The sequence below is a fragment of the Lepisosteus oculatus genome, chromosome 6, assembly GCF_040954835.1.
Source record: "Lepisosteus oculatus isolate fLepOcu1 chromosome 6, fLepOcu1.hap2, whole genome shotgun sequence".
Taxonomy (NCBI): domain Eukaryota; kingdom Metazoa; phylum Chordata; class Actinopteri; order Semionotiformes; family Lepisosteidae; genus Lepisosteus; species Lepisosteus oculatus.
In genome coordinates, this window is record NC_090701.1 from 7649143 (window position 1) to 7665351 (window position 16209).

Here is a 16209-nt window from a genome sequence, read left to right on the forward strand (position 1 = left end):
TTGTTTTCTACATTATACACACTCAGTCTGAATTTGTCAGTTTAATAGCTTTGCTGTTCAAGCTACAGCTCCTGTAGTGTCTTAAAAAAATACAAGACATACTGTACAGACTTCTTCCTTCAACCCACTGAACTGGGTCAGCAACTTGTTCATGCATGGGCATAGTTATAAACTGAAACAAACATAGAAAGTTAAAACATTTCAATCCCTGGCCCAAGTGATATCATTTTTGGGTAGAAATATTTTGGTAAGAATATACCTCAGTCCCCAAACAAGGAAGGCAACTCTCAAACTGACAAAAGAAGAACAATCAGTATTGGAAATTGGTCATTGTATGTTGTTTCAAGAGCTGGCTCAATAAAATGATGTCACAATTATACTGGAGAGGATTTGTTTCTATAGGACAGGCACTGTGGAGGGATTCCATAGAATCTGCTGACCCTTTCTTGAATGCTTTGAAAAAGACTAAAAATTGTGTGCTCACAGTATCCTTGACTATTTTACATACCCAATCATTCTATGGTTATTTTATGTTTTTTTCGACTCTAGCAGGTTGAAAAACTGCATAACGCAGTATGCTATCCTTCAACCTGTAAAATTGGCTCTGCAAATGGACATACTGCAAGCTCTATAGCACCTGATGGAAGAGTTAACACCGAGGATAGGTGTATGTCTTGTGTGCGTGTCTCCAAGACTGCAGTCAAGTTGGTGTTGCCAGGTGAAGAGAGGGGATCTGGGCCAACTAATGCTATATTATACAAAGCTAAAGAAAGTCTCCCAATTGTGTTTGACCACTTGGGAAAATCTGATCTTGTCACAATTGGCTAGTGACATTAGTCAGCATCAAACTAGCACCATCTACGGCAGATCTCATTCTGAATTCTGAGCAAGTGCATTTAATATTTGAGCCACTGAGGAGTCCCACAGAATGCACTAGTAACATGCATGTACAGACATTTTGGAATTGGAATGCAATGTAATATTTTAAGCTTGTGAACAAAATCAGACACATTGAAAACAACCATGAAGTATTCATAGAATTTGACGTTTGCTAGAGTAGTTTTGAAACTTGGAACTTAATTATTGCTGAAATGCCATGATGTCTGACTGAATTCAGAAGAAACAATTATCATGCTTAGAAAGAAATGTGAATTAATATGGTACTGTATGTAGAATGATTCATATATTCTTTGCAGTTATTAGCACAGTATATATAGTATATAGTTTATTGCTGTTTTTTTGTTAAGTTGTTCTTAGCTACAATGTGGTCTTTTCTGATATTGAAAACATTTCCTTGCAACCTTATGTGGTCTAAAAATTAGATTTTCATTAATAGTTACAAGATTTTACATTATTCTTGGAGCAGAAGTTTTATTTCTTCAATATGTGGTTTTGTTTCTCCTGACCCACTTAATGTGCCTATGTTTTCAGCTGCTGAACTACAGCTTTGCTCCTCTTCAGTGCAATTAGATATAATCCTAGAGGTAGCTGGCATGATATTGAATAGCAGCAAACCAGCTGCTCCGCTGCAGGTGATTTCCAATGTAGGTAATATTATAGCTTTTTTACACTTTACCTGATGGGAAGGGAAAAAAATGTCACAAGGGCTCGAAATCTCGCCTCTAACAGCACATATATATATTTCCAAAATTTTTACTTCTAAATTTTGCAGTGCAGGTTACATGCACATAATTTGGGAAATTATAGCTAACACATGAACTGTGACATTGCTAATGGAAAATGAAATAATAAACCTGTCAACAAAAGGAAGTGGTGGAACACTTTAGAAAAATAGTAGATCTTAGTGTGTAATACTCTGCAAAGCACAAACCTACATGAAGAGGTATTTTGTATGCATTGCACATAAATCAAGTAACTTTCATGGTTGACATGTAATGCGCAAGCATAAGAAATAATAAAGTTCTAAAAAGACACACATGGCATCTGCCACGCAGACACACATGGCATCTGCGTGGAGTGCAATTGCGTTTTTCTTCCATCCAGGTTATAAACTCAGCAGCTGCTTGATGAGGTTCAGGATGTAGCAGCTGAAAGGGGCAGTTTTTTCAGATGCTTTTCTGCAAAGGTTGACTCAACACAGCCATATCAAGCAGTTTGAAAATAATTTATTTTCTCCCTGAGAGGCTTTCTTCTTCTGACAGAGGTTTTCACCAGTATGTTGACACTGCTTTTATTTTTTTGCATTGTTAAGATTCTCTCAAGTACCTGACTTAGTTAAAAAAATGGTAGAGGGTGACCAATGAAAAAGATTACTGAAACCCACAGTTTTATATTTTCAATGTATATAATGAAGGTGATACAGTATGAAGTTCTGGCAGATACACTTTATAGTTTTTTAGGACATAAAATATTGGTGCTGACAGAGTGCTGTATTTATTAAACTATGCTTTAAAATATACTGAGTTAAGTGCAAATAAGGATTACACATAATGTACAGTATGTACTGTATAAAATTCTCTTTTAAAATCTAAACTTATTGCTTAAAGACAAATTCAACAAGCCACAGATAAGGAGTTTGTGCCAATTAAGTTTCTGATGTTTTAAGTGAGAAATGTTAAAGTTGTTAGCAATTGCTGCATTTAAAATTTCTTTAATTTCTTTGCAACATTGAAATGCATGTTTGAATTGTCACAGTCAGCACATCTTTAAAGGCAATTTCACAAGTATGGCCACTGTAATTGCAGCAAAGAGAAATTGACCTCTGCATTAACAAGTGAATTGGAATCTGAATGTGAATGAGAAAAGAAAGGGTATTTTGTATCTGGACTATTTTCTTGCAATTAGGTGAAGACAAAATTAGAAATATGTACTGGGTGGTCTCAAAGATTACCTGGAACCTTTCACCCAGAGAAGACATGCCTTCCCTGTGGTGGTAAAACTCATACCACCATTAACGTTCTTGTCACCAGCTGTATTTAGGGGGTTTTGGCAGCTGTTGCAGGTATCTCCCAATCTGCACGTTTTGGGTGTTACTAGTTGTGCTTAATGCTTTATTGTGACAAATGCACACATTCTTATTTTCCCCCTTAATGCTTTTTATCTGAAAACCCTAAGATAAAACTGGCATTCTGTTTATCACAGTCTATAGGAAACATAGTAGTGCTAAAATCTTCTGATCATTCTAAGCACTGATATTGAAAGAGGAAACAAAACTGTTCTATAAAAGTGCATGTGATTCAAGCTTTATAATTAAATAATTTCATAGTAATATATTTATGGCTCTTTTATTTAAAAATAGAAGCATTTTTAACTAGCATAAAAATAATTCTGCAATGTTCAGCTTTACATCAGAAGTAATTGAGCTCTTTTTCTGCCTTTCCATTCACTTCTGGAGCCAGTCTGTAGTCTTTGTGAGACAGAACAGGACTGTGCTCTAGAATACTTTTTACTGAAGAACACATACTGTAGGTTGGAGTAATGTAGGAAACCATATGCACTATGCTAAACACAATTTACCTAGCCATATTAATTCCAAAAACTTCAAAAACTTGTATTGTAGATCCTCTCATTGAAATATTTTCTTTTGGTCCACAGGACAGTTTACTTTGCAAACATTTTGCTACACAACTGGAAAATGTACAGTATGTTTACATTGCAGCTGTCTTTCATTAGTACACCTGGCCCAATGTGTCATATTGAAGTGGTAAAAAGTCATTTCATTGGGTATTGTACTTTCAAAATTGGAATCCATTTTCTCTCAAGCAACTACTTCTTACTTCATAAATCACCACTTCAGCTTTGCTGCCTCAATCAGGATAAGAAGCAGTGCAATCAACTAAAGGACTGGCACAGGGTACAAACTCGTGTTGCTTGGAAACAGGTGAACAGTTCTGCTACCAAAAGGGATATCCATCACATCCATCTGCTTCCTGCAGTATTTTCTTGTTTTTATTCAGAATATTCAAAGAGTTGTACATATTTAAAATCATGCTGCCAGGGTTGGTATTTTCACTTTATGATAAACTGTAGTTTTTACAAAATAAGCAAACACATGAAAATTAAAAATAAAATAATATAGTACAGCAGTACATTCCTTAATACATTGTGGCACAAAATAAAACAGTCTTATGCCTAAAAAGGATTACTCTACGTGCTTAGACAACAGACAAGTATTTCATTTGTAGTTTGCAATTATTTTGTTAAATAAATGTCATTTGAATTTTATCAATAATTGAGAGAAATCATACTGTGCAACATAATCTTATAACTTATAAGATCTAAGGGAACAATATTGAAAATGTCCAACTGAACTCATAACCTTTAAAAAGCTACATTCTTTAATATGTATAAAATATTAAAATAAGTTGTATTCATTATTCTGGTATGTCTGCCTTTTTTTCTTTCTCAGCTTCATTCTGACCAGGACAGAGGAGATGGAAGCGTTAAGTATGTCCTTTCCGGGGAAGGGGCAGGCACCTTGTTTCTAATTAATGAAAACTCTGGAGATATTCAAGCTACTAAAAAGCTGGACAGAGAAGAAAAGGCCTACTACACGCTCCGTGCTCAAGCTGTGAACAAGAAGACAGGCCGTCCAGTGGAGCCAGAGTCTGAATTCATCATTAAAATTCATGATATAAATGATAATGAACCAAAGTTTACAAAAGAAACCTACTTAGCTAGTGTCCCTGAAATGTCTGATGTAGGTGAGTAAAAGGAAGAGTTAATTTAATATTAATCCATTATAAACAAGACATGCACACCCCAAGACATGCAAAAACAATAATAAAAATCTGACAAGAAACACAATTCAGGTTTATTGTGTGTTTAACAGCATACAGGAACTTTGAGTAAATGGAATAAATATTAATTAGTGTCTGCTCTTTCAAAATGCTGAGGGGGTGGAACCATGTAAGAGGACTTAAGATTTTATACATTCAAAGGCATAAATAATAAGGCTATCATAGTCAACTAGAGGAAGCTCAACCCACATTAGTCCTGTGAAACAACAAATTAATATTTACTTTCAGAGTAGACAGCATGCTTGGAGATTGTAAGTTACTGTGTCCGTGGGTTTTCATCAGTTGCTCTACTTTCATCCCATAGTCCAAAGACATACTAGTAGTTTAACTGGCTTCTGGAAAATTGTCCCTAGAGTGCGTGTGTGTCCTGCAATGGACTAGTATCCTGTCCAGGATATATCCTGCCTTGTACCCATTACTTGCTGAGATAGGCCCAGCTTCCCAGCAACCCTGTATTGGATAAAACAGTTAGAAAATGAAGACTAAGCAGTGAATATACTGTATATATATTGAAGATACTGTAAATTAATGTATGACAAGTTTTTTTTTTTATGACAACGTGTGAATGTGTGAATGACAAGTCATGTGTGAATGATTTATTGATTAACAACATATTGATGTACAGTATGTTTGCAATACAATTATCGAATTAAAACATTATGTTTATTTTTCCTTAAATTGACATTTATTTTGTATAAAATGTATACTATTCACCAATAGTACACTGTCATTTAGCATGGGTAAACAAAGCATGACTGTTACTTAACTGTTTTTCTTGACATCATAAGTCATAGATGCTGCCATACAACCTGTGTTGATATGACTGACATCTCCCCAGGTGCAAATCAAGACATTAACTCTACCCTGGATGTTTCTCTAACTCTAAGACAAATTCTCTGCATATCAAGTCAGCCTTCACAGTATTCTTTAAATCATATTTTATTTTTCCTGCAGTCATCCACAATACCTCTGCTCATGCTCCAGCATTATAGGATGTTATGTAAAAATTCTACAATTCCCTAGGAAATGAGAGAAAACTTCTTTTTGAATGCAGTTTACAGAGACCACATATATTACTAGGTTTAACTGAATTTTCTACACGTATAGACCAAAGTAACTAGAACTTTGTTCTTGCTTTACTTTGTTGTCACCTTGTCTTTAACATAAGTTATATTTTCAACATGGTAATGTGATGTTCTTTGTATGAAATGTGCCATCCATTATGCATCTTTTTCTCTCTTACCACCTTTTATGTGTTTTAACCATCTGCAGTAACTTTCAGTTCCTTCCAGTCTATATTTTTTTCTACAAATTGGTACAGTCTGTGATGTCTTTCTTGGACTGTTGATCTATGTCTTATGTCTTTATACTAAGTCCTTTATTTCTGTCAATTTTAAACTGGACAACATTTGTGCTACATTTCTAAATTAACTCTGAAATGGTCATTGTTCCTTTCTTTTCAAATGCATTTATCTCCTTGCATTAGCTGTCTAATCCCCTCAGAGCATATCACTCTCAGCTCTGCTATCATTGATCATGCCACATCTTAACTGAAATTGGAGGACAATGCCAACATTTTCAAGGCCTTTCAAATCATGTTTAAATCCTGTATTCTTGAATCTCATTGGCATTCAATGTGTATGTCACGAGAGATCAGCGCGATTGAGAATTCCAATGTACGTGTACATTCAGTTTGGCAATAAAGTACTCTATTAAATGTATTAAATTTCTTTTTCAGACTGACTTAGGTTTTAAGAAGAAATCGTATAATATTTTATATATCTGAAGTTCTTTACTGGAATCTGTCAAACACTTGCCACATCCCTTTCATTCTCCACCTTCTCAATTAATTTCTATTCATTGACTTCCACCATTCCCTACTTTCAGGTAATGCATCTACTATCAAATTAATACTTTCTAATCCTAGAGATATCTTGGCTAATCAGATATTCTGCACATTATATTGTAGACTATGCCTTCTGCATTTTATAGTAGTTTTTTTTTCTGAAATGTATCGTAATGGCATTACTTTAAGAAATAAGCACATGTACAGACCACTAAAATATTAATATACTGTATTTTCTTAGAAAATCACAAAACATTTTATCGTAGTGGGGAACACTACATGGATTGAATGGTTTGAATTGATTTTTAGGATCTCAGGATGAGGACCTCTGTTTTTCAATATATTTTATATTTAACAATTTTTCAGTATACAATACATGAAAAAATTGATCATAAAATACATCACATGAGACAAAAATGTACAGGATATAGCTTTTCTGGTAATAGACTGAAAAGAAATCATGTTACATTTTTTTATTCTTGTATTTTATTGGAGTATTGTTCTGCATTACTTGTGAACCACAAAAATAGCATTCAAATTATAATTGCAGTATATGATGAGAACCCCTAATTCATCTCCAGGCAGCAGCAGCACGGAGTAGAAGTTAGGGCTGCAGACTGGAGAGCCACAGGTTCAACTTATTAGAGGGGAACTTGTGTTGTATCTTTTACCAAGGTACTTCACTGAAATTGCTCTAGGAAGTCCTCTATTGTATAAACACTGTACAGTACACCAATAATATAACTGACTTTGTTCCCAATTGGCTTACCTGGTGGAATAAAACAAAAACATTAAAAACAAATTATTTACATTGAAGGGCAGTTCCATTTCTTTATGATGATTTGTCTTTTACTTTTTTAAATGCAGCAGTTAACTAGTTCTTTTTTACGTATACTGTATATTATTCATACTTAAGGACGAGGAACTGTCTTGCTTGTAATGGAAAGTTCAGTATTGAGTTTGAGAGTAGGAGGAAAAGAAATTATGTTTTTTTCTCAGTGACCATACTTATAAGGCCTATAAAAGAGAGTTCATGGTCAAGTTCCATAAAACATCTAAGTTCCCTGATGCTGGAATCTGAAAATTGTTAATCAAGCAAGTGATCCATGAAGACTGTGTAACACTTTCAGGGTAGTAAAGCAGAAATTTCAGTATGACAGATGTTTCTAGGTTCATTAGTATGCTTGAGGATGATCAGAACCAATTTGAAGTGGCAGAGGTCCAGTGGGTGTCAGGGACAGTGCTAAGCATAGCCAGGGACAATTTATGCACTACAAGACTTTTCAAAGCATCCTTGAAGTGGTTGTTCACCTACAACAGTTGTGCAGATGATTACGTGAACCTCTAGGCAAGTAGGGTGATTGAGTATGCTGTGTGCTTGTTTTATACGCTTGTTTCTGGGAGAGGAAGATGTTATATCACTCAGTTTCATAGAGTTAGCAGGTAAACATTCTTATATTTCTGTCTGGTTAGATCAAATATTTCTCTTTGGGTCATGACACTGTTTAAATTAATGTGCTAAAATTCTCTTATTTCTGGAGCATCAATCTTTTAAACTCCACTGTGTGCTATGGGTTTATATATTCTGGAGGTTATTTCAAACAACTTATGAAAATTGTATTACTCTGTTTATATTTTTCAACAAATATAAACTTCAAGAAATGAGACTCCTGAAATCCATATATCTACTCAGTACAGGTGGAATGTATAAAATCACAAACATTTTATGGAAATAGACAAATACTGTAATACTATTGAAAGTAGTTATGGGCTCTCTAGTTAAGCCTCTGATAAAAAAAATATGTCTGTACAATCACAAAATCCATAATCTGATGACTGATGTATTGTTGTTGAAGAGGCTCTGGAATACACATGATTTTAGAATGTAATTCATGGGAATGGAAAGCATTGATGTCCAAACTTTTTTGAATGTTTAATGAGAACAGTAATGTTAAAGAAACACACCAAACTAGGACATTTGCCAATACCTGAGGCATTTCAAACATGGTAATTAAGAATAATAGAAATAGGTTAATAGAAATACAGACTCTACATTTTTCAACAACAATTTTTTTTTTATTCAATTGACCTGAACATATGCTACAGTACAACCAGAACAGAAATGTCATTAAGAAAAAATAAATCTCCTGACTGTTCACATCACAAAGATGGGGGACTTGGTTAAGTCTCTGCCAACTTTACACACCAGCTACTGTAGGTGCAATTTTTGCCCAATCTTCTTGGTAGGTTTGCTCAAGTTCTCTAAAGAGTCTTGTGAAGACAGCAGTTTTCAAGCCTTTCTACAGATTATCCATAAGATTCAAATCAGGACCTTGACTGGTCCACTCAAGGACATTGACTTTCTTATCATAATGTTATGCGAGATTAGCTTTGGGTATTTGCACTCTTGTAATGTGATTTTTCTCCCCAATAACTCCCTTAGCAAACTAAAGTGTCCTGACTTCAAATTGGTTGCAGAAGAGTTTTTAATATACATTTCATGTTTATATATAGCATTTCCTGTGTGTCACATTACTTTTTTTTCAGGCACATTTGTTGTACAAGTCACAGCTACAGATGCTGATGATGCGACATATGGGAATAGTGCCAAACTTGTATACAGTATTCTTCAGGGACAACCATATTTTTCTGTGGAGCCTGAAACAGGTATGATTTTTTTATTGGTTTTAATTAACTTTCTATGAGACAACAAAATGTGATTTAAGTGATAATTTTCTGTTTGAGGAGTAAGCTATTGTAGGATGTTGGTTACCAACTTTAGATATGTGGAATGAAACATTTATAATGCAATAATAAGTAAACTCTAATGTACACTAGATTAAATGTCAGCAACTAAACCCAAATCCTGACTTGAATATAAAGATAAAAATAAAAGTTAAATAATTTAACTGCCATCACTTGTGGTACATATATATTTTTTGCATGTATTATAGAATACATTGTACATTTAGTCATTTAGTTTATTGTAAATGAATTGATACTAAGGGCTACATTATCTTTTAGGAAGGCTGAATTGTCAGACAAACCCAACAGTTCTCAAAAAAGGCACATTTTTGTAATGCTGAAATAAGCCAAGTCCTGGCTGTAACATCCCTTGTATACTTCAAAGATCCATTTTAACAGATGGCTTGGAAGAGCTGTCAGATATGAGTAACGCCTACTACACACAGCTTGATCTAACTTTTCTCATCTCAGTTGAAATGAATCCACAGTTTGTTCAGATTTTTAAAATAATTCTTCCCAATTGAGTATCACACACTGCCAAGACTGAACCAGACCAACATGCCCTAGACCAGCAGTTCACCTCAGGATGAGCACATTGTTTATTTTCATTTTATTTCCTTACTGTAACTACTACTGGACACTCCCAAAATATTTTAAAATTACCTCTTGAAAAATATACACAAAGGAACAAGGACAAACTTCAAACAAAAGCATATTCAAGGGGTGAAGTACACTCTGGGAAGTACATTTAAGTGAATAATTCAATTATTAGAATTTTTGGAAGTTAAATTTATATTCTTCCACATATTATAACAGGACATGTCTTCATTTGCCATATTCAACATCTAATTGCTAAAAAGTGTTGAATTGGTTACACTGTATTTTCACTACCATGACTTTTAAAAGAGTGGGTGCTAACTGAGTTGGGTTCTAGTTAAATGCAATGCTTTGCTTGTAGATAAGAAGATTTCAATTTCGTTTTCTGACCACAAAATGTTTGCCAATTGTTCGCAGTATCACTTAAGTGCTATTTGCTAAACTAGTGTTACTAATACAAAATCAACTAAGTGTGTAGAATGTACCCAACAATCTAAACTAACCTTATACACAAATGTTCACACAAAAACACAAGAGAACTAGGAATACAAATAAGGGAAAATGAGAGTAATCAACAAGAACAGGGTACAAAAGAACACAAAGGTTGAACATGAAACACATTTGCAAGCAAGGTAATGGCAAAACAAGGATAAACACACAAACAAACAAAAGTACAAAGAAATAAACAGAAACCAACAAAACAACAAAGCCGAAGCTATATGAAAATACACACACACAAAACAACAAACCAACGAAGCGAAAGCAAAAGCAAACGGGACCGAAGTCAAATGAAAGGCCTCCTCCTTCAGAAAACCTCCATGTTATATACTGAATAAGATGCAGTCTGATTGGCTGAGAGGCTGATTGATGATGATGTCATACGGAACAGTGGTGTAATGGTGGGCCAATGAGGGAGGGAGAACACCTGAGTGAAGTATTCATCTAATACATTATCTAATTATTCTTTATCTTCTAAAAGTCAGAATAATTTTCATTTGTGATCCAAATAAGTATAAACATATATACTACTATATAAGGAAATGCAAATAGCTTTCTGTAAAATTCTATACAGTACACAGTAATAATCTTTCTGAAATACATAGTGCATATCTTTACTGCAAAACAATCCTTTAAAAAATCCTCCTGGGGATTTTGAATAGGGTAGAATACATGTTTTTTTCTTACTTTTCAGCACAGAATCAACTGTTAACTCTACTTGGTCCATTATATAACATTGCCTTTATGAATAAATTAAAAATATATTGTGCTAGGTAAGATATATGTAAATATTTTTCAAACTTTGTGATTGTGTCACAAGAAAACATTAACATGAAACTTTCACTATTTTTATTCTGACAGAACTACATATATAATCTGTATTGAAACAGTAACTATGGAGATTAATTTATTTTGTATCTCACATTATTTGTTTCAGGTTATTGTTGTATTTGAACATCATGCTGTTCCCATCTTTGACATAGAGACATAATTGCTGATTAAACCATTAAATGCATTGCAAAACAATTCAATAAATGCCTTGTACCCATGAACAAATCATTTAAAATTTAACATGACATGATGAAAAAATCAAATCTTAATTTTATTTTATGCATGTTGTTTTATAGAACTTCTGTAACAGATTGCCTCATCTTTCCCTCTATGATACCTAAAAAGTCTATTCGATATCCTAATATTACTGCTGCAATAGCCTAGTATTAACAAATTATTGTCATTAACTCTTCTTCATAATGCGATTACTTTTCACTCCAATAAAAATTCAGATAGTCCTGTGGGATACATAAATGGAATCAAAACAATTACCATGTTGCTGAGTGTGGAAAGTCAAAGACAAAAATGTAGATCCAAGTAATAATAATATTTTTTTAACTGTGAAATTTCAAGTGAAAATGAAAATTGTAAAAGATGTTTAATGGAATTGTCAAGCACTTACTAGTGTAGACCATTGTCTGATGAGCATTTAAGAGGCTCATAGAGACAAGAATCTCAACCTAGAGTGGACTTTGACAGAGAAAACATTGGAAGAGATAATACAAAAGCTTAAATCCTAAACAAGGAAAGCTTCTGAAGAAGTGAGTGTATAATAGAAATCCAGTTCCAGTGGTGACAGGAGTCTACTAGGTATAGCATACTAATTAACCCCTTCTTCCGAAAATCAATTGCTACAGAAAAGAGCTTACTTTAGTTACAGGCAAAACTCTGAGCACCTACTTTAAATAATGAATGAAGAAGGGTGAATGTTGTCATACACATACAGTACCTGTACATTTGGAAGACCCACTCTTCCCCTCCTAGTTCACCTGTCTTGGAACATAGAGTATCAAATGGTTGGGTAGGGCACATAGAACAATGAAACACTCAGGTCTACTTTTCAAGCTACAGTACATTAGCACCATCTAACTGAGAGTTGGCAGGCTACTTTTTCTCGAAGAGGGTGAAACTGCTTCACTGAATCACTGTATTTCCTAAAATGCTACATGATATAATGCACCAAATACCTTTTATGGTGTTTTTTTTTTTTGTTCAATAACTCAAGGCAATAAATGTATCTGCAGGAGACCCAAATTAGTAGATTTTCTTTGAGAGACTGGTTATTGTACTCAAATGCTTGCCAGCAATTAAACATAAAAATGTTTAATACTTGCTTACTACCTGTAAGAATAAGTAAGAATAAGTTAAGGATAGATTTATGGGGATATTTTTGGTGCCCACAGTACGTAGAAGCTAAATCTTTGTTAATAATTAAAAACAATCACAATATTTATAATAAAGTGGGTCAATTATCATTACCAGGATGTTCTGTTTATTTTGAGTTGTTATAAATTTAACTTTTCTATACATAGTTTGACATTGTTAGTATTAATCAATGGTAGCTAGTGAGAAAGGGCAGTTGCTAGCTAAATGTTATTTTCAACCATGCCCCCTTTAAGCATTTTTTATATTGTCATTTACACTTGAAATGAAGGACGAGCCTGTTAAACAGTTAACTGCTCTTTGTTAGTTTACAGCAAATATTAATTATTTGGAAAGGATTTGCTGACAGTCTGAATTTTATATAATGGAAATATCTGTGCTGATAGTGTAACTTTAGTTCATCCAACTGTATGCTGTCAGGGAATTAACTACTGTATACATTCAATTTATGCATTAATACATTTCAATTTCAAGCATTCAAGCAGTGCTCAGAAAACTGTTTTGGAGGAAAATATTGCTTCATTTGCTGTTAAAGATGATCTGATTGGCATATGCAATTATAAATTAGAAAAATTAGAAATTGTGTACATAAAGAAAAAAATAATGAACAATATCACTCTTACTGTAACTCACACACTTCTGTATTTAAAACTTTGTTATGAATCTTAAATTATTCACTGGATCAAATAGTGTCCTAATTACATTTGTGTTTGTGGGAGGATGTTAATTTTCTATTTAGTTAATTCACCATAAAAAGTGCATAAAAACATATAATTATACCAGAACATTATTATTTATAGAATAATGTTGTAATACTGTCCTTTTCAATATTAAAATATCTTACAATGTGGTGAAATGTATTGAATCAATAATCAGTAACTATTTCATTTTTTATTTGTGCTGTTGATTGTCTGTAATTTGGAATTCCATTAATAAAACTCTGTCACTAAAGATGACCATTTACAAAGTTTTGGAAATCAGAATTTGATTTTAATTTACTAGAAGTATTAGGACTTTCTCAAATTTGTGCAAATGCATTGGCCTAAAGGGCAACACTCTATATTCATGACAGCAACTGACACAGTTTTCTTACAACTGAAATTCTTTAAGAACATCTGGGATGAAAGTACTATTAAAAACAACAATGATTTGTTATCTTTATTTTATGTTAATGTGTAATTGACAGTTATTATTTGGCAAAAGTGTAACAAATGCGCTTCAGGCACATTGGAAACAAATCTGTTACAAAAGCCAACATATTGATATTTATTTCAAACAGGTATTATAAGAACAGCTTTACCAAACATGAATAGGGAAAACAAAGAAAATTACCATGTGATGATCCAGGCCAAGGACATGGCTGGACAGATGGGTGGATTATCAGGGACGACAACAGTCAACATCACCCTTACTGATGTGAATGACAGCCCACCAAGGTTCCCCCAGAGTAAGATTACTCAGTCTTTGTTTCTTGTGAAAGCAGATTTAACAACATACAGTAAGATATAATGTAAAAGCTTTGGAATTAAAGCTGTATAGAACAGATAATTATTAAGTTGTTTGTTTGTTAACTTGTTTATTTATTTTCTCTCTTGATACTGAGTGTTCTAAAAATACAACCCACTGAAAACATTATTATGAATATGGGTTTTCAAAAGATAAATTATTAATATTGTTTATATATTTCAATTTTTACTTTTTATTTGCACTTTGCCACCTGTTTGTTTTTTTTAGATTCAAAAAAGTTTAAAAATATATATATTGCATGAAGTACTCATATATACTGCTACTACATATCTCACTGCAAAGCTGTTTTAATAAATGTGAGAATGACAATGCAATTATTCTGAATAAACAGTGTGTTGAAATAATGTAGACACTAGCCTGCTATGTACTGTGGAACTGAACATCTCTTCAGAAATCCCATTGCTTTAATTTTGTAAAAAAATCCCACTGATAGATATCACAGTACAAAACAAATTGAAATGGTTTCTTTAGTCTTTAAGTTTGCATTATTTGTAAACAGAAATAAATATTTCCCACAGATCCCCACAGATCTTTCATATGGACAAGACAATTTATTAAACAATCTCTGAACACAGGTTCATATCAGGTTGGCTTTACTGATTTGACTAACCATGTTTCCCCAACAGATTGATGAAAAAACTCCAAGGACCTGGTACATGTAACTACATGTAACAGGGTAGTTATTTTATTTTGCAGTGACAGTCTTTGAACATGGAAGTACAACATAATCCATACCATATCAGATTCTTTAGAATCAGAATCTTCATTAATTCAAAATTAAATATAACTAAAACCTACAAAAAAGAACAAAATGCTGTATAGAGATGGGAGGCACATTGAGAATCTTAAAACAGGACACTGTGCTTTAATATTCATGTTTGAAATGGCATTTATCTAGCGAGCATCTAGAGTTTAATTCTCCCCATTCACACCAGTGTTATACTATACATACTATAGACTCCTGTCTCCAAATGTCAGTTTTAGCCATTAGTTGTAATTTAATTTTCCATTCACCTAATGGTTTTCCTTCTCCAGCACAGTGCATCACAAAACCCAGGATGACAATGCTGCAGTGTTGATTTAGAGGGAATTTATACACAGGTCCTCAAGGCTGAACCATTAAATAAAAAGGCTAGGGAGGAATGCAGAAAATAACTGTATATTAACATATACACATCATTATTATATGAACAAACCATGAGGTACGTAATCTCAACCGTACATACAGATATACTGTAAAATAATAATGGACCATCAATTAATCTTCCTGTTTTCAATATACTTGTTCTCATAAGTGGCATAGCTCAAAATAAACTATCTTTAACAAAATAAACATGAAACCTTTTCACAAATTCACTGTGCTGTAGTGCATTATATTGCTAAATCTCCATTAAAACATGCTAAGTAATAAAGGATTTCAAGAAAAATGCCCTAGAGTAATTCAATAATTATAGTAATAGTAATAAATTCTTAGAATTATACAAATAAAATAATTTGTTAAAAATGTACACATTAATGTTTAGTTGTTTATTCCCCATTACTAACAATAATAAATAAATAAAAATAGAACAAGTACCAAGTAATTTGGAAATGCACCTCACTATTTCTTTCAACCATTTGCTTCAAGGTTCCTACCATCTCAGCACATCAGAATCTGCAGAAATTGGAGCAACAGTTGGCAGGATTAAAGCGAATGATGCTGATGTTGGAGAGAATGCTGATATTCAATATAATATCGTTAGTGGGGATGGACAGGATCTGTTTAAAATTGTCACTGACAGATCAACACAGGAAGGTGTTATAACTGTGAAAAGGGTAAATCTTTTATATTTCATTAGCATTAGCCATTATGTTTAAAATATATGTTTTTACACGTTTCCCTTGTCCCCAGACTACTTTTTCTCAGCTATAGTTATGCATAGATAGAGAGGGGAAAAAAGATGTACAGAGAAGGTAATCTTCTAAATTGAACATATCATGTCCTATTAACTTTACAAAGGTGCTTAATTCAGTACGCTGTCA

General features: G+C 33.3%; 1 protein-coding gene across 1 annotated transcript in view; it reads left to right on the plus strand.

The window, feature by feature from the left end:
• Nucleotides 1–16209, plus strand: part of cdh10a (cadherin 10, type 2a (T2-cadherin)) — a 56669-nt gene that overhangs the window by 33556 nt on the left and 6904 nt on the right. Inside the window, exons 3-6 of the mRNA XM_006634541.3 lie at nucleotides 4370–4664; nucleotides 9154–9273; nucleotides 13940–14107; nucleotides 15815–16002. Coding sequence (XP_006634604.1) covers nucleotides 4370–4664; nucleotides 9154–9273; nucleotides 13940–14107; nucleotides 15815–16002 — 771 coding nt within the window. The remainder of the gene's footprint in view (nucleotides 1–4369; nucleotides 4665–9153; nucleotides 9274–13939; nucleotides 14108–15814; nucleotides 16003–16209) is intronic.